General features: G+C 55.4%; 1 protein-coding gene across 1 annotated transcript; it reads left to right on the plus strand.

Annotated features, from left to right (window-relative positions):
* Window positions 1-3,704: 3,704 nt before the first annotated feature.
* Window positions 3,705-24,425, plus strand: ADRA1D (adrenoceptor alpha 1D). Its single transcript, XM_086701764.1, has 2 exons — window positions 3,705-5,427; window positions 23,022-24,425. The coding sequence occupies exons 1-2, from the start codon at window positions 4,296-4,298 to the stop codon at window positions 23,624-23,626; spliced, it is 1,737 nt and encodes a 578-aa protein (XP_086557890.1). The 5' UTR covers window positions 3,705-4,295; the 3' UTR covers window positions 23,627-24,425.
* The last annotated feature ends 6 nt before the right edge of the window (window positions 24,426-24,431 follow it).

The raw sequence follows: 24,431 nt of genomic DNA on the forward strand, positions 1-24,431 counted from the left end.
GAAATGTGCATGGTAGGATTGGTCAGAAAGGAAGCGCCACATGAAAAGCATCCACTGGGTCTGGATGGAGTGTTAGCTGGGGTTCATAGCAGCCAATCTACTTACTCTTTTCACAATCCATCCACGAGGCATTGCCTAACTAATGCCCAAATCAAGTCTTCCTGGAACTCTTGCTGTCCTGCAGCACAGACAGACTGGATGGTCATCAAATTCATTCCCTTTTCCCTGCGCAGTTGGCTGAACCCCATTTCCCCCTTGCTTCTAAGTGGGGGCATGGGCTTGGACAGAAGTGTTGTGTGTGGCTCCTAAAATGTCTGCATAAGCTGCCCCAGTCCCCTCTGTTCTTTGGGCAGCTGGTCGTTGACAATTTAGAAAAGGTCTCCAGGATCCTGGAGAATTTCCAGGCTCCGGGAAAAAGTGGAGCCACGCATTGGAAGGAGCCTGGATTCCTGAGTCGCCTCATAAAGATCTGTCCCTGAGAGCTGCCGATCAGGTACATTCACACTGGATGTTGAGTAAACAAGAACTAAAGTTTCGTTGCACTAAGCCACGCACACTCGGGGGTTGTTTATAACAGCTTTTAACCTACCACAACTAATCTCTGCCCCACTCGGAAAGTTTTCCACCCCAGTGGGTCTTCCAACTTTGTATGGTATCCTGCTTCTCAGCTTATTTCCTCTCCTAAGGAAAATTTAAAAATAAATAAATAAAAATTAAAAAGAAAGAAAGAAAGAAAGAATATCTCTTAGGAGCAGAAGCAAGCACAGCTGCAAAGCAAACACCAACTCCAAGGGTCTGCAGAGCCGTGGGCTGCTTGCCAGGCTCTGAGTGGCGTATCGTTCTATTGGCTCCCGTTCCCAGCCTCTACCATTTCCACTGTGACGGGAGATAACAGCCACTAACTTCCAACTCCCCTAATTTTAAGCAAAAATTAGCATAAATAATCAAATCATAACTGGCCTCAGGGCGCCTGGGTGGCTCAGTCAGTTGAGCGTCCGATTCCTGAGCTCTGCTCGGGTCATGATCTCATAGTTCAAGGGACTGAGCCCTGCATCGGGCTGTATGCAGAAAGCATGGAGCCTGCTTGGGATTCTCACTCTCCTTCTCTCTCTGCCCCTCCCCCACAAATGCATTTTCTGTCTCTTTCTCTCAAAATAAATAATAAATAAACCTTTTTAAAAAAATCATAACTGGCCTCAAGTTCCCTGCAGGCTCAAGGGATGGGGCTAGAAGGACAGATTACAAAGTATCTCCTTCCGGCAGACAACATCCTTTCCCCGGATTCTCCCTGACCCACGACCACCAGGAGGTGCCAGTCCTGAGTTCCCAGCTCTGCTAGGTTGAGGGTGAGGGGAGGTAGCCTTGAGGCCTCCCCCCCTTCACCCATTGCCCCTGCTGACCACAGTATGTATCTGGGGCGAATGGCACAATTAGGGGAATCAGGAAGGCTGAGGTCATGGGTCAGTCAGGATTATAGGTCTGGTGGTAGCCAGGGGTACAGTCAAGCGCTGGTAAGCTTAAAAGTTAGGCTAGGACTAGAGATCCGTTTGCAGCTGGAGAATAGACTGGATGTCCATGTTCTTCACAGGGACTGATACCGGGAAGTGGCAGCTTTAACCGGGTCTCCCAATGATATGTATGAGTTTGCACCCTTTCAGATTCCACTGCTATACGGGGAGGGTGGGGGGGAGTAGTGGAAAAGAGTTCCTCTGGATTCAGATCTTCTTTGAAGATTTCATTGGAGAGAGTCTCCCGGACTCAGATATCAAACCAGAGAAAACTTCTCCTCCTCCTAACTCTTAGGAACGCTTTCTGCTATTTGAATTCGTGAGCCCCAGAATGGCAGGGACTTTGCTTTATCCAACAACATAAGCATCAATGAAGCAACCGTCATTACCTTGTGTTGAATGAACGAATAAAGGCTGGTGGGGTGGGAGGGAACTGGGGGCTGCTGGTCCCCGAAAACAGGATACCTATCAGGAACACCTTCTCCATCAGCGTTCTCTCCCATCCAGCATTCTGACTCTGAAAGTGACAACTGCCTGCAGCATCTTCATGAGGGAGGAGGAGGTCCAGATCTCCTCAAATCCCTCATGACCTTTCGTAGGGGCTGAAGTCCAGGTTAATCAGCGCAGGAGTTAACTTCTCAGTTGTAGGATGAACTTCTCCTTTTTCTTTACGCTCGCTCTAAAGGGGTCTCATAAGGGAGGGGAGATAAACGCAGATGCTAAGTTGTGCATCTTAAATAGAAGCTTTTGCCACTGGATCGCAGAGAACCCAAGGGCCACCAGGGCTCGCCTTGCTTTCATTCCAACTCCCTACAGTAACTTCTCAAAGACCCAAGAAAACGGTGGACGATGCCATGGGAAAACTGAGGGCCTCGGAAAAGCTGTTTCTAAGCTCAGACTCTAACAGCTTTGGCTTCCTGGGCTGGGGAGGTCGGTATGAGAGGGTGTTACCCATATCTCAACATTTCTCCCATTTTCTGCTGTTTCTCCAAAGCACTTGCTCATCTAGGACTCTCAAACATCCTGCCCTGTGTCATCCACAACTAGCGGGCACCAAAGCCGTGAGTTCTCCACCTCTTCCCAGACAGCTCTCCAAATACACCCTCATCTCCCTGGAACAGCTCAAGCCTTCCTCATCCTGCACCTACACGCTTACCTCTGCCCTGCAATTCCCTTCTCCCTACCACCCAGAGTGTCCAACATGATCCCTACCTACCCTGCTTAGTATCTTAACGTCAATCAAAGGAATGATCCCTTTTTGTCCCTCCATACCCAGTCCTGCTAGTTAGCAAGAGGCTCCTCAAACCCAACCCTCCACCTGTGTCTCCGGTCCATACCAGCTCCACAACCCCTCGGCCCTCAGCCCTCCCTGTCCAAATCTTGCCCTGCCAAGCCTCACTCAGCCAACAAACCCAGGCACCATTCTCAGGCTTCAATGCATATTAACTTATCCAGTGTTCACATCATTAAATAGACACTAACTTCTCTTATCCTCATTTTACAGATGAAGAACTGAGACACAAAGAAGTCAAAGAGCTCATATGGGACACAGCCCAGATTTGGAGTCAGACAGTCTGCCCACCCACCCCTCCCACCCCCACTCTTTAACCATCGGGCCAAGTGCCCTTTCCCACCCTCCTGCACTTAAAACCCTCCCTCCCCAGAAGAAGGCCACTTATTTAGTGTAGCAAAGAAGTTTTATTACAACTTCTGATAGGAAGCAAAGTAACAATGCAGAAGTTGGTATATGCGAACCGATGTGTGGTGGGCAGGGTCCGAGGGCCTTAACCATATAGTCTTTTGTTCCTTTTCCCATCACAGGCCAGCACTGGTATCTGATCCCTCCCGGTCTCTCTCCACTCCACGGCACTGGACGGAGGTGTTTGAGACCCTCGCCCGGCCGGCGGCTTGAAAGGAGTAAGGAGGTGCGGCAGATCCATCCAGGCAATCCCAGGAGGCGACCCGCCGCGGTATTGCGCGGTCCAGTCCGCAGTCCGCAGATCCCGGGCGCTTGCTGCTCTCTGGCGGCCAGAGCCGGGAGCCCGAGAGCCCGGGGACCCGGGAACCGCGCCGTCTCCGCTCCGCGCGCCCAAGGGCACCAGCGAGTGACCGAGAGTCAGGGGGAAAGGGCGGGAGGAAAGGGGACGCGGCGGAGGGGCAAAGGGGAGGAGGTCCGGCAGAGGCGCGGAAAGGGGCGCGGGAAGGGGCGCGGGAAGGGGTGCGGAGCTGACCGCCAGAAGAGAGGGCGGGCGGGGGCACCCGCGGCGACCTGCTGCCTTGGGGCCGGAGCGGGCGTCAGCGCCGCGGCCCCTCCGGACCCCAGAACTGCCGCTCGCCCGGCGCGCACTGCCCCTTCTCCAGGCGAGTGGGGCGCCCCCTCCCTCGGCGCCGACCGCCCCCTCCTCCTTCCCGGCGCTGCCCCTCCTCCGTCCCGCCCCCCGCGCCCGGTGGAAAGCGAGCGCCGCAGTGGCTTTGCCTGCACTGCCCGGCCCCTGAGCCGCCGCTCTGCCCGCTCGCCTGGGCACGCTCAGAGAGCGGCGTGCGTCCCCGGCCCCCGGCTCTTCGCTGCGACTCCGCGACACCAGCCTCGGGAGCCCCGGCCGCCGCGCCGCCGGCCCCGCTCCGCTGGCGGACAGCCGCGCTCCGCGTTACAGCAACTCGGGCAGGACCCCGACGGGACCCGCGCGCCAGGCTGCCGCCCGAGCCCCGCGGCTATGCCCGGGGCCCCTCGCCTGTCCGGTCGCTCGTCCTGCGCCCGGGCCCGGCCCCCGACGGCCGCGCGTTGAGATGACTTTCCGCGACCTCCTGAGCGTCAGTTTCGAGGGACCCCGCCCTGACAGCAGCGCCGGGGGCTCCGGCGCGGGCGGCGGCGGGGGCGGCGCGGGCGGCGCGGCCGCCTCGGAGGGCCCGGCAGTGGGCGGCGTGCCGGGAGCCGCCGGCGGCGGCGGCGGCGGCGGCGGCGTGGTGGGCGCGGGCAGCGGCGAGGACAACCGGAGCGCCGCTGGGGAGCCAGGGGGCGCGGGCGCGGGCGGCGAGGTGAACGGCACGGCGGCCGTCGGGGGGCTGGTGGTGAGCGCGCAGGGCGTGGGCGTGGGCGTCTTCCTGGCCGCCTTCATCCTCACGGCCGTGGCGGGCAACCTGCTGGTCATCCTCTCCGTGGCCTGCAACCGCCACCTGCAGACGGTCACCAACTATTTTATTGTGAACCTGGCCGTGGCCGACCTGCTGCTGAGCGCCACGGTGCTGCCCTTTTCGGCCACCATGGAGGTTCTGGGCTTCTGGGCCTTCGGCCGGGCCTTCTGCGACGTGTGGGCCGCTGTGGACGTGCTGTGCTGCACGGCCTCTATCCTCAGCCTCTGCACCATCTCGGTGGACCGGTACGTGGGCGTGCGCCACTCGCTCAAGTACCCCGCGATCATGACCGAGCGCAAGGCGGCCGCCATCCTGGCACTGCTCTGGGCCGTGGCCCTCGTGGTGTCCGTGGGGCCGCTGCTGGGCTGGAAGGAGCCGGTGCCCCCTGACGAGCGCTTCTGCGGCATCACCGAGGAGGCAGGCTACGCCGTCTTCTCCTCGGTGTGCTCCTTCTACCTGCCCATGGCCGTCATCGTGGTCATGTACTGCCGCGTGTATGTGGTAGCTCGAAGCACCACGCGGAGCCTCGAGGCGGGCGTCAAGCGAGAGCGCGGCAAGGCCTCCGAGGTGGTGCTGCGCATCCACTGTCGCGGCGCCAGCACCGGCGCGGGCGCCGGCGCCGACGGGGCGCACGGGACGCGCAGCGCCAAGGGCCACACCTTCCGCAGCTCTCTGTCCGTGCGCCTGCTCAAGTTCTCCCGCGAGAAGAAGGCGGCCAAGACGCTGGCCATCGTCGTGGGCGTCTTCGTGCTCTGCTGGTTCCCCTTCTTCTTCGTCCTGCCGCTTGGTGAGTGACCCCTCTCCAGCCCCTTCCCTTCCGCCTTGAGCCTGTGGCCGTGCCTTCCCTGCACCCAGACTTGGATGGCCTTCCCGGGTGGAGGGTGCCTCTCCACCTGAGCATGGAAGGTTGACTCAGTAACCCTCCTGGACTCTTAGGCGGGTGCACTTTGTGGGCGACAAACGAGAGGCCTTTCGTGCCTGCAGGATTCATTTTCCAGGCTTCTGACTTCTGTCCTCCCTCTGAATTGCCGTTCCCAGCCGAACCCCCAAAACACAAGAGGTCAGTGGAATCTGTGCGGGCACATGCCCATAGCATGTGGTCAGCGGTGTACGTGTTCCTCTACATACCCGCCCTCCCAGCACACAGCCAGATGTGAATGCCAGCCCCCCTGCCCCCCACCCCCCGGAGGTGGGTGCACTGTGGGTGGGCCTACTTTCATTCAAGGCCAACATGCATGTACATTAGCAGGTACTGGAAGCCACCTGCTTTTTCCCACACTCACTCCGTGTCTGTGAAAGCCCTGGGCTCTCACTTCCGAAATCTCCTCTTGGAAGGGGGGGGGGGGGGGGGGAGGGGCGCCTGTGTGCCATGAGAAGGAAAGGGAGAGGGGCAAATTATCAAATGGGAAGTTAATACCATTCATGGTTGTTTCTGACATTTACTGAGTCCTTTTTTCTGAGAACTTTCTTATCTCTTTCGGCAGGCCCCCTGCCGTCCTGGGAGGTAGGCGGCTTTTCTCAGGGGCTTAGTTCCACCCCTGAAGGCCCCTCCTAGAGGGCCTTGGGCTGGGTCAGCACAGGGAGCAGAAGGGGAGCAGCATCTCTGGGGACGCATTTGCCCTGAGTCATTTTGCCCATGTCTGCAAGCTCAGTTTGGGGCCTTCCGAGCTGCTTTTCCCAGGCCTCGCTCCCTCCACATTGTGCGGCTGAGTCAGGAGGGGGACAAGGGCTTCCCTCCTGCTCCCCTGAAGGCCCTCTCCACGCAGCAGCAGCCGGAGTGAACTTTATGCATTATAGATTAGCGTGTCGCTCTCTACTAAAACCCCTCAATGCTTTCCACACTGCCCTGGAAACAAAATCCAAACTCTCCACCATGGCCTGTGAGGGTGACCTTCAAATTTATTATTGTCCAAACCAAAATGAGACATTATGAATATTTATGCTGGGATCACAGGCACAAACCAGGACAGCGGGGGCAGACCCGGACACAGGGTCCCCCTCCTGGAAGGAGGGCCTTGAGTGATGGCCTCGTGGCTTTGCCGCCCTGCCGCTTCCTCACTACGCGCTCTGGCTCCCCTGACCCTCTTCCAGTTCCTTGCCCACACCGAGCTCATGCCCTTGCATTTGCTCTTCCCTCTGTCTAGCCTGCCTCCCCCCACCCCCATCCCCGGCTAACCTTAGGTCTCCGTTTCAATGTCCCCTCTTCAGAGAGGCCTTCCCAGACATCTCAGTCTCAGCGTGTCCTTCTCTGTATTTTTCTCCCTGAGGGGACAAGTTTCTGTTCCCTCACATCTGCGTGTTGCTTGGCTGGTGCCTGACCTCCCTGCACTGGCCAGAAGCTCTTCAAGTCCAAGGCTGTGTGGTCACCAAATCCACAGTGCCCAGCACAGTGCCTGGCATGTAAGGAGCAACGTAGCACAGCAGCAAGCCCCGCGGGCTCCGGCTCCAGATAGCCTGGGTTCAAGTCCCAGCTCTGCCCCTGACTCGCTGTGTAACTTCGGGCAAATCCCTGAACCTCTCTGTGCCTCTGTTTCCGCATCTGCAAATTCGGGACGGTGGTGATGGTAGCAGTGCCCACTTGCAGGGCCACGGCAGGAGTTCAGTGAGTTATTACATGTGCGTACAAACGTCACATGTCGTGAGTGCCATGTAAGCCATTGCTATCGTAGTAGCTGCTTGCTGAATATATCAGCTGCTCGCTGAATAAATCAGTGACTTGGAAATCAGCCAGCCAGAGGCTGCGGTGGGGGTAGAGGGAGGCAGGGACACTGAGCCACACACTTGGAGGGTTGAGCAGGCAGGCGGGAGAAAGCCAGTGCGCCCCCCCCCCTTTAGAAACCTGCCCAGGATTTAGAACGTTCTGCCCCCCCCCCGACCAGACTCGCCACCCAGGCTCCTTTCTCCCCCCAAACAACCCCCACCAAGGCCCTGCCCAGCTGTGCCCCGTCCCGGGTGCCCTCATTCCCCTCTGCCGTTCGCGTCACACTGGCCCCCTGTAGGGAATGATCAAGCTGTGTACAGAATTATGTTCTTTTATTATTTGGGGTTACAGAATGATGAACAGATAAGGAGAAGATAATATACCAAGTGCCCCTGTATCACCCGTATTGAACAGATGTTAACATTTTGCCCTATTTGCCTCAGATCCTTTTCTTTCTCTTTTCGAAGAAATAGAACCCGGCCTCAAGTAAGTCCCCTCCTGCTGTCCCTTCTTCCTTTTCTCCCTCCCTCCCGAGAAGTGAATGTGGAGTCTGTCACCCCCATTCATCTGTTTATACTCTTACCGCTGACATCCCCATCCATAGTAACGTACAGTGTGACTTTAGGGTGTATATAAATGGCATGAGGCCGTGCACATCATTCTTGAGTTTGCCTTTTCATTATGTTGGTGAGATTTATGCACGCTGGTTCATTTTAGCAGCAGTATCGTATTCCGTGTGAGGGTGTTCCGTGGGGTGTTGATGGAGGCTTCTGCCGGACGTTAGAGTTTTCACGTTTTTCACTGTTAACAGTCAACAAAGGGCTACTGGGTTTGTTTGTTTTTTGGGTTTTGTGGGTTTTTTTTTTTTTTTTTTGACATTTAGAGCACGTGTGCTGCTTTTCCAGGAAGTCATCCCTACATTTCCATGGCCTTTGACTCTTTTTCAATCCTTCCATCTCTGCTGCTCCTCACGCTTGGTGTGGGACCCCCAGCGTGTCCTTGTCTCCTCCCTCCTGCCAGTCTGTGCTGTGCCCAGCCTCCTGAGCCCCAGGGAAGAGCCCAGAGCCCTGGTGGAGCCAAATTGAGTGGAATCTGGCACTAAGGAGCACGCAGGACAGAGGCCAAGCAGGGAACCGGAATATTCTGATCCGCCGTGGTGTGGCTTGGAGGGTGGGGCAGGGCCCCAGAGAGAAGGGGGAGCACAGCCTGTAGTCGGGGCAGGAGTGGCCTGAGGGCTATGCAGAAAGGAGAAGGGGCCAGGAGGTCCTGACACCCCCAGCACTGGGCCCAGGCCTGGGAGGAAGGAGGTTTCTTTGAAGGAACAGGGAAAATTCTGAGCAACAACTTTTGGGGGGAATGTGGGATCCAAGGGGATGGTATATCTTGGTATGAAAGTACCAATATATGGCTGGGGTGGGGGATGCTGGGAACTTAGATAAAGGGGACCAAGAATGGAGGTCGTTGCCAAAGCACGAGCATGGGGTACAGTCTCGCAGAAATAGGATGGAGGGACAAAGAGAAGAGAGGGGCTGGGGACAGAGCTTCGGGGAGCACCCACTTTGAAGGAACCAGAAAGCGGCAGAGAAGGAGAGCACCAGGAGGGCAGGCATCTCCCTCCTCCCAGGCCCCGGTCTCCATGCCGGGTGTGACCAGCACCAGAGTTGGAAGGATTGAGAAAGAACAGCGTGTGCCAGCTCGGGCTATAGACTGTGGCACCTAGTAGGGCCCCAACCCAGGGATTGTCAAACAGACCCAGGGTGCCCCTCACCCACTCCTCTGCACACAAAGCTGAGTGGAAGTAGGAGCCACAGCTGCAGCGGCGACACAGCCGGTGAGCAACCCCGACATCCCAGAGACCATTGAGACCCTTAGGAAGGGATCCCAGGGTCCCAGAGGGTCATTGGTCCTGGGGCCATGGGACTGCCATCTATAAACCTGAGATGCTGTGGGTCAGGCCAGCGTGACAGCTGGGAGAGACACAAACCCATTGTCCTGAACCACGGAGCCTCTGGGGGCCCAAGACACTGGCTAGAAAGGACTGAGTGAGACGCAGACACGTCACCTGAAATCCTGAGGGGCCAGGAGAGGGATCTCCCACACCTCCACTGTCCCCTTTCCCCATAAGCAGCAGCAGCAGCAGCAGGGCACGTGACAGGCAGGCAGAGGCTCAGCTCAAAGAACCTGATGTTCTTCCTATCACGTGTCTGACCCCAAGATGCCAGTCACAAGGCCAGGAAGGGCGGCATTGGCTCCTTCTGGGGCACCCAGGGAGCTGTGTGTGGACACAAGAAGCGTCGCTCCCCCTCATGGGAGGGTGCCCACCTGCCTGGCATTCCCTGCTGATGCCCAGCTGAGCCATCCCGTGCACCAGAGTGCCCCTGCATCCTGGTTCGCCTAGGACCAGTCCTGGTTATTTATGCCTGTGGACGGGCATGATTCCTAGTGACGCTCCCCTTTCACTCTCAAAGGTGTTCCAGGCTGAACAACAGAATATACGGTCACCAGTTCTTGGGGCCTGTGGAGGAGGGGATCTTGGAAGCCTTGTCCCTTTCAGATATGTCCCCCCTCCCCTCACCCCAGCAAGCTGGCGCGGAACTTAGAAAATCACAAGACATTGTGTAAAGGCCCCTCCTGACATCTAGAGGAACCCAAACTTACGGAATACGTTTGGAGAGGGGCAGCAAGTTTGTACCTGCTGCCTGAAGACTTCCACTGAGGACGCCCAGAGAAAGGGGGCGTGGTGCAGGCTGGGGCCGGCCGGAAGTACACCTGGTTAAAGCCTCTGGCCCAGGGCACTTAGTGCAGGAGTCCTCTCACCCCCCAGAGGTATGGGCCAGTGTTTGGCGGTAGAAATCCCTGTGGGCAAGAGGGGAGCAAAGGAACTGGGGGAACCTTGCCCTGGCAAGCCCCCATCTGCAGAAGAACTCCCCCCTGGGACCTACACACACACACACACACACACACACACACACACACACACTCACTCATGACAGCCCCACCCTAGCAACCACAGGCAGACCCCCATCCTGCACTTGGAGCTCCCTTTGGTTGGGCAGGTCACCAAGCCTCACTGTCCTCTGAATTGGCCTCAGAATGTGCTCAGTCACGCAAAGCAGCCTCAGAGGCTCAGAGCGCACAGTCCCCTTTCAAATACAGGGCGTACAAGCTGTCTGGAGGCTCAGATACCAGAAGTCCCAGGACTGTCCAGCCACAGTCCCAGAACCCCATCTCCAGCCATCTGTGAGCCATACCTGGGCCTCCCTCCCACACTGTCAGTCTCAGCCCTGTGATATCACTGCCCACCCCGACCACCCCTAGATTTAGTTAGGTACTTCTTCATGCTCCCCTAACACTCCGCACATGTTTTGATCACAGTGCATTGCAATGGCCAATATTCTTACACATATCACAAAGCACGAGGGCAGAGGAAACTATACATGTGTAGATACAGAAGCGTGAAGGTATTTGTGGGGTGCCCCGTGGCTTGGGAGACGTGGAATGGAGAGCCCATAAGAAGAGGGGTCACAAGATGAGACAGGAGGCCATCAACAGGAGAAAAGGGAGATAAATTGTGGTGTTTTCATCGGCTGAACTACCATACAGCGAGGAAAAATAACAACCGTGTTGCCTGCAGTTAAGGTGGATGAATTTCACGGACGCTGTGTTGGGCAACATAAGCCAGATCTGAAGTTAAAAGCATGCATACTAGATGATTGTATGTGTATGAAGTTCAAAAACGGGCAACACTCATTGATGAGAAAAATCAGAATAGTGGGTATGTGTAGTAGGTGGTATTGACTGGAAGAGAGAGCAAAGAAACTCACGATATGCTAACTAATTTGGATGTAAATTTTAAAAAATAAAAAAAATTAATAAAAAAAAAGAAGTCTTCTGAAGGACCGAGAATGTTCTAGATCTTGGTCTGGGCAGTGATTACATCGGGGTGTGCACATCACATAGTCATCAAGCTATATTCTTGCAACGCATGTGCTTTCTAACTTGACTGTCATCATCTTGTGGCTTAATTAGAAAGAGAGAAGACAGGACGAGGCAGAAGAGAGGCTTGAGCCATGCTGAGGAATTGGTGTCCAGACTGGAAAGCACACATTGGCAGCCAGCTATGGAGGGTAGCATGTGCATGTGCATCTGAGAGTGTGGAAAGACTCATCTCCCCAAGTTCCCCGAGGTCGTGCAGGGACCTACAGTCACAGGGGGGAGCGGTGGGGGATGCTTTGCTGCAGGTCCTAAGTAGTGGCATCACTGTTCCCTGGCCCAAAAGCCTGAATAAAGGGCTGGCAAGCCATCCCCTCTCCGTGCCTTTGCGGAACCTGGCACATAGTAGGTGCTCAGTTAATGTGCACAGAGGGAGGGAGGGGTAGAACCCACATCCTCCCTCTCTTCACATCCTCCCAGGACAAGAGTCTGAGTGGCAAAGCACAGCACTCTTTTTTGTTTGTTTTGTTTTATTAGGATAAGAACACTTAACACAAGACCTACCCTGTTAACGCATTTTGAAGTGTATGATACAATATTGCTAACTATAGACACGGTGTTGCACAGTAGATGCCCAGAATTTATTCATCTTAAGTGAACGTTATACCTGTTGATTGACAACTCCCTTCCGCCTCCACCAGCCCCCGGCACCCACCATTCCACTCCTTGATTCCCATGACCCAGCTTCAACATCGTCAACCCAGGGCCAGTCTTGGTTCATCCCAAACCCCACCCACTGCCCCACCACTGAGGATTCTTTTGAAAGAACATCCAGACATCATATCAGTTCATCTGTAAATTCTTCAATATATATTTCTAGAATGCAAGAACTTTTTGAAAAGTAACCACAATCCATTGTAATGCAAAAAAAAAAGATTGTTTAATATCAAATACTGTCTACTTAGTGTTCAGATGTAGCCAGTTGCCTCATAAATTTGTGGTTTGTTTGAATCAGGATCCAAATAGGGTACATGTTGCAGGTGGTTGATTTGCCTGCTAGGTCTCTTAAATTGTAAGATTCTCCTCTCCCCACCTTTTCCTTGCAATTTATTTGGTGAGGAAACCAGATCATTTGTCCTAAAGAGTTGCCCACGGTCTGGAGTTTGCATCCGCATGGTGCCATTTAATGTGTCCCTCTGTTCCCTGCACTTCCTGTAAACTGGCTTGATCAGATTCCGGTTCAGGGCTTTGGCCAAGAATTCTATTTGGCGCCGTTAAGATTGGTGAGAGGCTCAGACGCCTGATAAGCTGTTTCAGGCTCAGCTTGTACTTTTTCCCCCCCAGAACCTGGAAGCCACCATTTCTCTGAAGAGCCTTAGTTTCTCTTAGTAGTAAATGATCGTTTAAAGACCACAGTCTGAGCTCTCAGCTGTTCCGTGATATTGAGTTAGTCCCTGAGTCAGCAGATAGAGCTAGGAAGTACTAAGAATGAATGCATGAATGAATTTATGAATGAGAGAGAGAGAGGAAGAGAGAGAGGGAGACAGAGGAAGAGAGAGGGAGGGAGGAAGAGGGAGGGAGGGAAGAAGGAAAGAAGGAGGGAGGGAGGGAGGGAGGGAAGGAAGGAAGGAAAGAAGCAAGAAAGGAAGAAAAGGAAGGAAGGAGGAGGGGAGAAGGAAGGAAGGAAGGAAAGAAAGAAGGAAGGAAGGAAAGAAAGAAAGAAGGAAGGAAAAAAGGGGGAGGGGAGAAGGAAGGAAGGAAGACCACTGATAGGGTGTACCTAGGAACTGCTCCTCTGCCTACATCCCTGCTGCTACAGAAGGGTGTCCAAGGCCAGACAAGTAGTTCCCTGCCAGCCCCACAGAGTTCATGGATCCTGAGGCAAGCATGGGGGGCACAGGACTTCTGATCTATTCCTGGTCCGTCTCAAGCCAGGGGACCTACCAGTTACCTCTCACCATGGAAAACTGGCAAGGCAAGTTATCCGAGAGAATTGGCCTGGCATAGCTGGCCCCACAGTGCCCTCAAATCACCCCTCTGTGTTCTCACAATTCATCTGAGAACGGGCCCCTATCCAGGTCTCCTCTTCCCAACAGCCTTCCATGATTGTGCCCACTTCAAAATGGCCTTATCTCATACCACTCTCCCTTTCCCCTTCTCTGTTCCAGTGATCCTAACTTCTGTGTTGGCCTCCAGCGTCTCAGGTTCCCTGCTGCCTCAGGGCCTTTGCACATTCCCTTTCCACTGTCTGGAATTCTTTCGTCAGATGGATGCATGGCTCACTGCCTCACAAGGTCTTCAGGTCTCAGCTCAAGTGTGCTTTGTTAGGCTTGTCTGACCCTTTAGAGTATAGCAAAGAGGTCTGCTGGTGGCAGAGGTCCCAGCCTCTCTTGACAAAGGAGCTATTGAAAGCCACTGAGTGAGACGTTGAGAGAAGCAGCAGAGAGAAAGCAAGTCTAGGGCTGGGAATTCCTTCTTTCCTAGCCCTGCTGGCAAGAAGATGCCTGAATATCGAAATGAATGTGGTATTTTTTTTTAATGTTTACTTATTTCAGAGAGAGAGAGAGCAAGGGAGGGGCAGAGAGAGAGGGAGACAGAGAATCCCAAGCAGGCTCCACACCATCAATGCAGAGCCCAATGCAGGGCTCAAACTCATGAACCCACGAGATCGCGACCTGAGCTGAAATCAAGAGTCAGAGGCTTTACTGACTGAGCCACCCAGGCACCCCTGAATGTGGTATTTTTAACCCCGCTCTATCTCTCTGGCCAGAGAGAATGGCTGCCTGGGGATGGAAAAGTGACTCGTGATGGAGGGGGTGGGAGAGGGGGCAGGCTGGGGTGCAGCCTGATATTTCATGGTCGGCTGCAAGTTATGAGCAAGGCTGGCTGTGAATTCTGACATTCTGCCAAGAATAAGTTTCCTTCTGGTGATGCCAGAAGAGTGCTGTTAATCACACAGTCCGCCCCATGGCTTCAGAGCGGTCACTCCTCAGCGAGGCTTGGCCAGATCGGTCCAGCTGCAGGCCTAGCCGGCTCCTCAGTAGCATCTCCTACACCTGGACGTCGCCGGTCCTTAGGAGAGGGGACTGGCTTGTGGTCATCAAGGCCCCAAACACAAACCTCACAGGCTGTGTCAGTGTCCCCAACCCTGTGTGGGCCAGGCTGGCCCAGCCAACATACCATAGGATAAACTTACCTGCCGACAAAGGAGAGGCCCTGCCTTTTATGACTGGTGGACGTCCAGCCCTCCCTGGACATTAGGTTAGGCTCCTGACAGAGGCGCCCCAGTATAGGGAATGGGGAAGGGCAGGTGGGAGCAAGCCTGATGGACGCTCACGTGAGAGCAAGGTCAAGGAGAAGAGAGAAGCAAGCAGGAGTTGTTTGTGGTCTGCGGTCACCTCCCACCTGTGTTCTTACTGCCTCTCCTCACAGGCGCCTAAGTACAACCCCTCAGCCCCTGCTCTGGGTCAGGCACCTGTGTTCGCGGCCAGGCTGGAAACAGCCATCAATCTCATTCCTGCCTTCGAGAAACCGGGAGCCTAGAAGGGTAGACAGAGCAGTAACAAATTTTACTAAAATGCAGGCTTGCATGAAAGGGCACCCAGGCTTGGTGGGGAGAACATCTGACCTGAGGCCAGAGGACGGGGTGGGAGGAAACAGTTGGGGCCAAGCAGAAAGGCAGACGGAGGCCAGCCCCTGTGGGAAGTCCTGCCTGCAGCTTCAGCCTTCGGCGTGGGGGCAGATTTGGAGGGAAGCAAGCTGTAGGCAGCACCGTGCCCTAAAAAGCCTCGAATGCAACACCAGAAAGCCTGGGCTTGGTCCTCAGAGCCACCGGAAGCCACTCACGCTTTTCAGAGGGATAAGGAGAGAAACCCGTTTTAGAAAAGGCCTCCAGCAGCGATGTGCAGAGTGGAGAGGCCAGAGGACCCCAGGGGCAGTCCCAGCCATGCAAACAAAATGAGATGCCAGACTAAGCAAAGGCTTCAGGAGCGAGGTGAAGGGAGGGGGACCCCCTCTAGAGAGAAACTCGAATGTCCCGGGCGTGATGGCCAGTTGGACACGTAAGGTAGAGAAGAGGGACTCCTTCGGCAAACTCAGCAAGTGTTCAGCACCTACTGTGTGTTCGGGGTGCTCAGGAGGTCTCTGGGGCCACGGGAGTGCCGTGCCAAGCAAAACAGGCACGAGTCCTGCCCTGTGGACTTTGCTGCAGAGAGAGATGATGGACAAAATGAAAAATAAATAGCACGGGAGACGGCAGGAAGTGCCAGGGGGCAGCAACGGTGCCAGCTGAGGGGGTTGGGGGGTCGCGGGCGGGAAGACCATGCAATTTTCCGTGGGAAGACAGGGAGATGTCACCACGAAAGTTAGGGCATGAGCCCTGTGGGGATCTGGTGGAAGAAGATTCTAAGGAAAAGCAAGTGCAAAGGCCCAGGGTGGGAGCGTGTCCGGCATGTCCAAGAAGCAACATGGAGGGCAGTGTGGCTGGAACAGTTGGGGGGCAAGTAGGAAGAGGGGACAGCAGAGAGGTTGGGGGCCACATGTTGAGCTGTGTAGGTCATGGGGTCTTAACAGAGAGGAGGAAGGGCAGCTTTTAGAGAGTCTGGGAGGCCAAGGAGTGATATGATCCATTTATATGTTTAAAGAGTCGCTCTACGGTCACCTGGGTGGCTCAGTCGGTAAGGCATCTGACTCTTGGTTTCGGCTCAGGTCATGATCTCGCCGTTCGTGAGTTCGAGCCCCACATCGGGCTCTGTGCTGACAGCACGGAGCCTGCTTGGGATTCTCTGTCTCTCTCTCTCTCTCTCTCTCTCTGCCCCTCCCCCTCACATACATGTGCTCTCTCTCTCTCTCAAAATGAATAAACATTTTAAAAAAACAAAAAAATAATCACTCTAGCTGCTGGGTTGAGGATAGATTGCAGGGTATAAGGGTGCAAGCAAGAAACAGTGGGGAGGTTACTGAGTTACTCAAGGCGGGAGATGACAGTGTCTTGTACAGGGTAGGAGGGCCCCTGGAGTAGGGTACTATTGAGTTCTGACCTCAGGCCCTTCCTCTCTGCCCTCAGTCACTCCATTCTATAGCCACCAGCCTCGTCATTGTTCTGCAAACATGCCAGGGCCACCTCAGGGCCTTTGCACTCGCTGTTCCCTCTCCCTGCAATACTTTTTCCCCAGGTGTCCACAGGCCTCATTCAGCTCTTTACTCAAATGTCACATTCTCAGCAGGCCTTTCCTGGCCACCTTACCCAAAATTTTTACCACCACCCCCAGCTACCCACAGACTCATGAACACACACCTCCCATCTTCCTTCCTTACAGTACGTTTTCTCCTTAGCATATTTTATTACCTGATATGGTTGCATTTTCCTTGTTTATCCTATGCATTGCCGGCCTTGCCCAATGAAATGTAAGCTTCATGAGGTCAGGATAAGTGTGAAATGCCAGCAGACACCCAAGTAGAGACGTCTGGGAGGCAGGTGGATCTGAGTCTGGAATCTGGGAGAGCCATCTGAGCCAGAAATAGAGCTGCGGGCATGATCAACCTAAAGTCAGTGTTTAAAACCACAAGCTGGGGGGGGGGGGGGGTGCCTGGGTGGCTCAGTCAGTTAAGTGTCGGACTTCAGCCTCAGGTCATGATCTCACAGTTCGTGAGTTCGAACCCCGCGTCCGGCTCTGTGCTGACCGCTCGGAGCCTAAGGTCTGCCTCATATTCTGTGTCTCCCTCTCCCTCTCTGCCCCTCCCCTGCTTGCACTCCATCTCAAAATAAATGAATATTTAAATAAATAAGTAAGCGGGGATGAAATTGCCAGGAGAATGCAAAGGGAAGAGATTACAAAGACTCTTCTGAGAAGGACACTCCCTACATTTTGCAGCGGAGACGTGCGGAAGAAGCAGCGAAGGAAATTGACACCGAGTAGAAAGTCCAAGAACGTGGCGCCCTGGGAGCCACGGCTGTGATGAGAGGAGTCAGGGATGGATGAGAGTGGCGTCTGCAGGTTGGGATCTGGGAGGAGCGGGGCTGTTGCAGCAAAGCAGTGAGGAGCAGGTGCGGAAGAGGCGTCGGCAGGTGTGGACAGAACGAATAGAGAATGACGTCATAGCCTGAGAACCAGCAGAGAGGGGGCAGCTGTGACAGGGGCATGCTTGCAGGGGACTGATGGATGGAGAGCACCATCAGCAGGGATGCTGACCTCGGGCAGGAGGAGAGACCCCTTTATTACCAAGGAGGAGGAGAGGTGAGGAAGGCTTGAGCCAGTGCCTGGCTTCTTTAGCTTCTGTTTTCTCTGTGAAACAGGAAGCGAGATCAGCTGCTCCAGAGGAGGCAAAGGCGGGGAAGTAAAGGCTCAGGAGGCTGGTGCAGGACTTCGGGAGAGCGGGCTGAGGGTGAGCGGCGAGGTCACTGGACGCCCCGGACAGAGCTGAGGGCGGGGACCCTAATGTATTCAGGGAGCCGGTGATTCGCTCCAGAGTTAGGGTGATTCGCTCCAGAGTTAGGGTCTGGATGGATAAGTACAACCCAAATCCAGAAGGATGTGGACACGGGAAGACTGAGAAGGGGCATCTGAGGTGTGAGTGGATAGGAGTCTTGGCTAAGCAGGGATGATAGGAGAAACCCAAGAGGCTGGCAGAAGGTCAAAGTACGGAGAAGAAAGAGAGGACGAGGAGCTGCAGTCAGCAGTGGAAACCGGGTTTTAAGTGAGGAAGTGCTCAGGCTTATTTTTTAAAAGGACCTCCCAGCTGCTGTGTGCAGGACAAGGTGCGGGGCTTCTGGGGCTGGAGCAAGGGGCTCACTTAGAGGGGCACTTTGAGGAGCGCCTGGGTGGTTCAGTCCATTGAGCCTCTGACTCTTGGTTTCAGCTCAGGTCATGATCTCATGGTTTCGTGAGTCTGAGCCCCACATCAGCCTCAGCGCCGATAGCGTGAAACCTGCTTGGGATTCTCTCCCTCCCTCCCTCTCTGCCCCTCCCCCGCTCACGCTATCTCTGTCTCTCTCAAAAGTAAATAAATAAAACTTAAAAAAAAAAACTATGAAAAGGCACTTTGGGTAGATGAGGATAGTCATTTGAGGGTGGCACCAAGTGGGGGGGATTCCAGGACCAATAGTTGTTGGTGACGGATGGGATGCAGGGTGTGACAGAGAGAGGGCTTGGAATGTGTGGAGCACCTACGATGTGCCGAGCACACGTGGAGAGCTTTCCAGTTTAAAGATAAGATAGACAGGGCCGCCTGGGTGGCTCAGTCCATTAGGCGTCCGACTTCGGCTCAGGTCATGAGCTCACAGTTGGTGAGTTCGAGCCCCGCGTCCAGCTCTGTGCTGACAGCTCGGAGCCTGGAGCCTGCTTTGGATCTGTGTCTCCCTCGCTCTCTGTCCCTCCCCCGTCCGTGCTCTGTCTCTGTCTCTTTCTCTTTCTGTCTCAAAAATAAATAAGCTTTGGGGGAAAAAAATAATAAGGGTAAGATAGGAAACCGACAGTAGCCTGCAGCTTACTTGGCCCTTAGAAGTGAGAAGATGTGCTATGGGGAGAGTACACCTAACTGCTAGGTTGGGAGGGGCAGCACAAGGAGGGCTTCCAGGTGGAGGCACCTCTGGAGCTGGCACTAACAGGTGGAGGAAAGGGGAAGGGCAATCCAGGATGAGCAGAGGCCAGAGGGCGGCAAGAAGCGAGCATGGCCATTTAGCCGATGCACGAGAAGACGGAAGTGAAGACTGCTGGAGAGAAGCGGGAGCCACAGGCGAAAGGAGAGCCAGGGGGTGACGCTGGGCGCCGGGGGAGAGGGGTGGGAACTGAGGGAGGGTGTCCCACGAGGGCCTCTGTTTCTAATGACAGCTGCCAAGTTGAGCTAGCACACCTGGGCCCTCGGCCTGCAGGGAAGGTTGGGGACAGTGCGGGGAGTGGGAGAGGGAGCCAGCTCAGGGACGGAGAAGGGGGCTGCCGGGTACTGAGACACAGCGGCCTGGTCTCAGAGGCCCCTGTGCTCATTGAGGCTTTCCTGTAGCTGGGCTATGGGGCTGGCAGAGGCGTGCGCCGGGCCCCTGGAGAGGGACGAGAAGGCAAGACAGGTGAGGCTGGCCTGAAGTAGCCACAAGCCCGAAAGTCCAAGTGGCTAGGGACCAGCAAGCTGGGGGTGGCCCAAAAAGGGCTTGTCCACCGATGTCCCCACAGCAGGCCGGCATTGCAGGGACAGTGCCCATCAGCCAAAGGCCCATCCTCAGGGATCTCGGGGCAATTCCCCATTTCATCCATGCACACAAAGGGCCGGGAAATGCCCACAGGCCCCTCCGACCCCAGAGATCTTTGCGAGAGGTTGGAGCCGGTGGGGGACAGGCAGGACAGCAGGGAGAGTGAGACTGGGTGCGGGGAGGCATGGAGGGCAGACGGCAGCACTCTGGAAAGAGCTGGGTGTGAGGCTCAGAACTGCCACTTGTGAGGGGAACAGAGGTGCTGTTGCCTGTGGGAGCTGGAGCCCAGGCACGGACGTCTGTATTTCCCGGGCAAGATGTCTGCACACAGTGGGCAGAGAGCACATGAAACGATTGTGCCAGATGCTGTTAGTGACCCTGGACCTTGAGGGGCATATGGGCTGACTTGCACCCCAGGCCTGCCGGCATCTTTGCCCAGGGGCTTTCTCCACCCACCAAAATCCTCATCATCCACTCACACAGCAGGCAGGAAGTGTGGGAAATTAACACCCCTGGGAGCAGCCCAACCAGTGACTGATGGGAATGGGTGTATAGATACCCCACCTCCCTCACCCCGCTGGTGGGATAGCTCTGAGGTCCCTGAACTTCACGGTCTCCCAGAGCTCCCAGTGGGATTGTGCCCCCCAGTTGCCCGCAGTTCGCACCTTGCACTTGAATCCTTGTCTCAGGATCGGCTTCTGGGAGAGCCCAAAGTAAGACAGAACCTCAGCAGGACACAGTAGGAAAATCTTGGGGCAGAAAGGCTGAGTGGTTCCCGGTTCTTTGTGTGTAAGGAATTCTCAGCCTGTAGCAAGCTTCTGCACAGGTTGCTTGAGCATAAATTAGAATAGTGTTTATAACACAGCCCGGGGCATAGTACGATACTCCACATCACCCACCGATCTGAGTAAACACCACGCTGATAACCATGCTGTTTGGCCGGCTTCAGGCTCGCAGCTGAACGCATAGTCCACTGATTTGTCATCCTGCGCTAAATATAAAAGAATTGTGGCCTGAGTCAGAGTTATTTTCAGCACTGTGTCTTACTTTGCAGCCATTGAGGGATGCTATTCAGAGAGCCACCTTCCTGGAGCCTGAGGTCAACCCTGGTGGCCCCCACATTCCGAGGACAACTGTCCAACTCCTCTCCCGGGGGAAACTATCTTCTCAACATATGCTGACTGATTGCCCAGCCTCCCCCGAACCCACCAGGTCTCGGCTTCTGTTCCTGGCTCCTCTCCAGAGCTGGGAGCTGCGTCCCTTCCCGGGGCTGAGTTGTCCTCTCTCAAAAGCCACAGAATAGGGAGAGGGGAAATAAAGACACACCAGTGTTTTCATTAAGAGCCTGCTAAGTCCTGCCTCTGAGATGTATTAATCTTCACAAATCCCTTCCTAGGAAATATTCTTTTGATTTACTTATTTTGATTTTTTTTAATGTTTATTTCTTTTTGAGACAGTGACAGAGCACGAACGGGGGCGGGGTAGAGAGAGGGAGGCACAGAATCCAAAGCAGGCTCCAGGCTCCGAGCTGTCGGCACAGAGCCGGACGCGGGGCCCGAACTCACGGATCTCGAGACCTGAGCTGAAGTCGGACGCTGAACCGACTGAACTCCCCAGGCGCCCCGAGAAATATTCTTGTATTTCACAGAAAACGTGAGACTTGGATGGCCAAATAACTTGCTCAGGGCTGCGTGACCACAGTACGAGAGGCCTGTCCCTCGTGTTGCTGTGTGACCTTCCTCTTCTGCCACCACCACCGTGTCTCTTGGTACCAGGAATTCTCCCTAGGGCGGGAGGTGGGTGATGTGCAAGGGCTCCCGGGTCAAAGAACGGGGCACGGTGCCTCTGCCCCCTCTGGAGGGGACCCTGCTCGTTTTTCTTTGGGGGCAAAGAGAAGAGAGAGCGGGTCCCCTGACTTGTCAAGGACCCCTGCCCCTGGCCTGCTCAGCCTCACGGGCACCCACCCACGGCTTTTGCCTGGGATGCCATGCTCTCGCCACCTTCCCCCTCCCCCTGCCGCTGCTGAGGATGTGAGCATGAGACGGTGGCTTTTGCTTTCTGGGTCGTGCCCTCGCATTTCGTCAGGTGCCTTTTGAAGACGTGACTCTTTCAGGTCCGTGGTGGGGATGCCAGGGGAGAAGTTTGTGAGGAGGGTCTTTCTGACACAGCTCAGATCCTAGTGCACCTACTCCCTCCTGCCTGGCGCTCTGCTCCCGCAAAGCCATCCCCAGAGGCTTGCCTGACCACTTCCGCTGAGACAGCCCCCCTGACCTGCATTCCAACAGCCATGGGCATTGTGTTTATTGAGCCTTAATTCTAGGCTCTGTCTCTTGCCTGCTTGAAAATATCCATGACTCCCAACTACTCACAAATAAATACAGAGATTCCCAGCATTTTTTAAAAAAATTTTTTTATGTTTATTATTTTTGAGAGAGACAGAGCACTAGCGGGGGAGAGGCAGAGAAACAGAGGGAGACACAGAATCTGAAGCAGGCTCCAGGCTCCGAGCTGTCAGCACAGAGCCCAACGCGGGGATGGAACTCGTGAACCTCAAGATCATGACCTGAGCCAAAGCCGGATGTTTAACCGACTGAGCCACCCAGGCGCCCCTGAAATTTCCAGCATTTAAGGCTCTTCACCATCTGTCCCAAATGACATTTCCTCGGCATATCCCATAGGACACTACCAGGCCCCAAAGTTGTAATCCTCTTACCCACCTGTCCCCTCCACTCCTAACACCTGCTCCTCATCCTGCCAGACTCCAGTCCATCCTGTGAGAACCCTGGCAGCCCCACCCCCACCCCACATGTTGAACACTGCCATCACCCCATCTTCATTCCCTTGGTATTTTATGCACATAGCTACTGAGAGAACCTGGCCATGTTTGCTGTGAGCCCAGCGCAGTGCCTGATGTGGGGCAAGCCTTGGTCAACATTTAATTCAAAAGTTCTTACCCTTTTTGTGCGAGAGACTACCTGGGCATCTGGCAAGCTTGTGGAGCCCTTCTTAAGAGTTATGCTTTCAAATGCATAAGCTAAAACACAGAGGATTGCAAATAAAACCGATTTCACTGAAAACATCAAGATATTTGTGAATGAAATCTGTGATCTAGTAAGTGATGTGCTTCTGGGTTAAGGCATTAAATAGCAGGGTTATCTAGTGGTGGGTTCTGATGATTGTCGTTTCCAAATAGGAGCATACACAACATTGCAAAGCATCTGCAGCAACTGAATGTGATAGGAAAATATCTGCGGGAACTGTAATCTTGGGTGGAATCATGTGAAACTGCCAAGCCAGCACCAGTTTTGAGCGACAAGAACCGTGATTTCCTATGGTTGGGTGTCATTCTATTCGGGTTTATTGGCTACACTCATCATGGAGGGAAATGCTCCGTATCAGGTAGAAGTGAATAAAATGGAAGATGATTTTTCCTCCTCCAAGTGCGTGGACCCTTCGAATTCTCTCAGGGACCCCTTGGGGGAGATACGTTGAGAGCCCCTGGTGGATGACCCTGCGCCTGAGGGCATCTAACAGGCGTGGGTCTCTGCCCCCTCCCTCCCCGCAGGCTCCCTGTTCCCGCAACTGAAGCCCTCGGAGGGCGTCTTCAAGGTGATCTTCTGGCTCGGCTACTTCAACAGCTGCGTGAACCCGCTCATCTACCCCTGCTCCAGCCGCGAGTTCAAGCGCGCCTTCCTCCGCCTGCTGCGCTGCCAGTGCCGGCGTCGCCGGCGCCGCCGTCCCCTCTGGCGCGTCTACGGCCACCACTGGCGGGCCTCGACCGGCGGCCCGCACCCCGACTGCGCTCCCGGCCCGGGCGCCGCGCCTCCTGGAGCCCCGCTGGCCCTCACCGCACCCTCCGCCCCCGGCTCCCCGGGCACGCCCGAGATGCAGGCTCCTGCTGTCGCCGGTCGTCGCAAGTCGCCCTGCGCCTTCCGCGAGTGGAGGCTGCTCGGGCCGTTCCGGAGACCCACCACCCAGCTGCGCGCCAAGGTCTCCAGCCTGTCGCACAAGATCCGCGCCGGGAGCGCGCAGCGCGCAGAGGCCGCCAGCACCCTGCGCGCGGAGGTGGAGGCGGTGTCCCTGGGAGTCCCCCACGAAGTGGCCGAAGGCGCCACCTGCCAGGCCTACGAATTGGCCGATTACAGCAACCTCCGGGAGACTGATATTTAAGCACCCCGAGCTAGGCCCTGAGCTAGGCCGGGGAGCGTGCTGGGGGAGGAGGAAAGGGGCTGGGGGTGCGTGCGGTGAGGGGAGGGCAGGGGGGGGAGGCTGGCTTTGTTCAAGAGGCCGGTGCGGCATCAGGGACCCGGACACTGATCAGGGCGGCTGCTCTCTGGCCTCCCTGAGGAACTGGGGCCGGGGTAAGAAGGCCTTTGAAAGTTGACAAGTTTTGGCCCCCTCCTGACACAGGTGCCCGGAGCTCCTTCTTGAAGAGGAAGGGGCTTCGGGCTCCGTGGGGCCACTGGCTCCCAATCCCTGTTTGAGAAACACTGTCCCATCCCTGCTCTGAACCCTGGGTAGACAGCCTCAAGTATGGCCAGGCAGGCCTGCCTCTCCTGGGGAGGAAGGGGCACAGAGGCCCTGCTTGGCTCTCTCCAACGCCTCCCCTGGGGAAAAAGTCCGTGGGGCCAAGGCTTCTCAATGGACACAATTTCTCCTTACTGCCGACTGGAGGAACCCAGTGGACCTGCCAACACCACCAACAAACTTTGGTGGCAGATTGGATGACCATCGTACAAGCCTGTTGAATTGACCCATGGACCCCACTCCCCCCTACAGAGGCTCTATCATGCATACCCCATCACCCGGCCCTGCCCCTCATTATGTCCAAGGGCCTTACTGTTTACACTCTGTACATAGTGCCTGTGCCCGTCACTTCTTGCTGGGATCTGGAGCCATCAAACGGGAAGAGCTTTGTTTGTCATTTTGAGACATATTTATTGGTAAGAGTACTTCTATTTTGTCCAAACTGTGC

The sequence above is a fragment of the Puma concolor genome, chromosome A3, assembly GCF_028749965.1.
Source record: "Puma concolor isolate L17-30 chromosome A3, mPumCon1.1.hap2, whole genome shotgun sequence".
Classification (NCBI taxonomy): domain Eukaryota; kingdom Metazoa; phylum Chordata; class Mammalia; order Carnivora; family Felidae; genus Puma; species Puma concolor.

What these genes read in the sequence shown, in the direction of transcription:
- ADRA1D (XM_086701764.1), top strand. Translation starts at nt 4,296, where the DNA reads ATGACTTTCCGCGACCTCCTGAGCGTCAGTTTCGAGGGACCCCGCCCT. An exon ending in CTTCTTCGTCCTGCCGCTTG is followed by an intron (nt 5,428 to 23,021) that starts GTGAGTGACCCC and finishes CCCTCCCCGCAG; the next exon opens with GCTCCCTGTTCCCGCAACTG.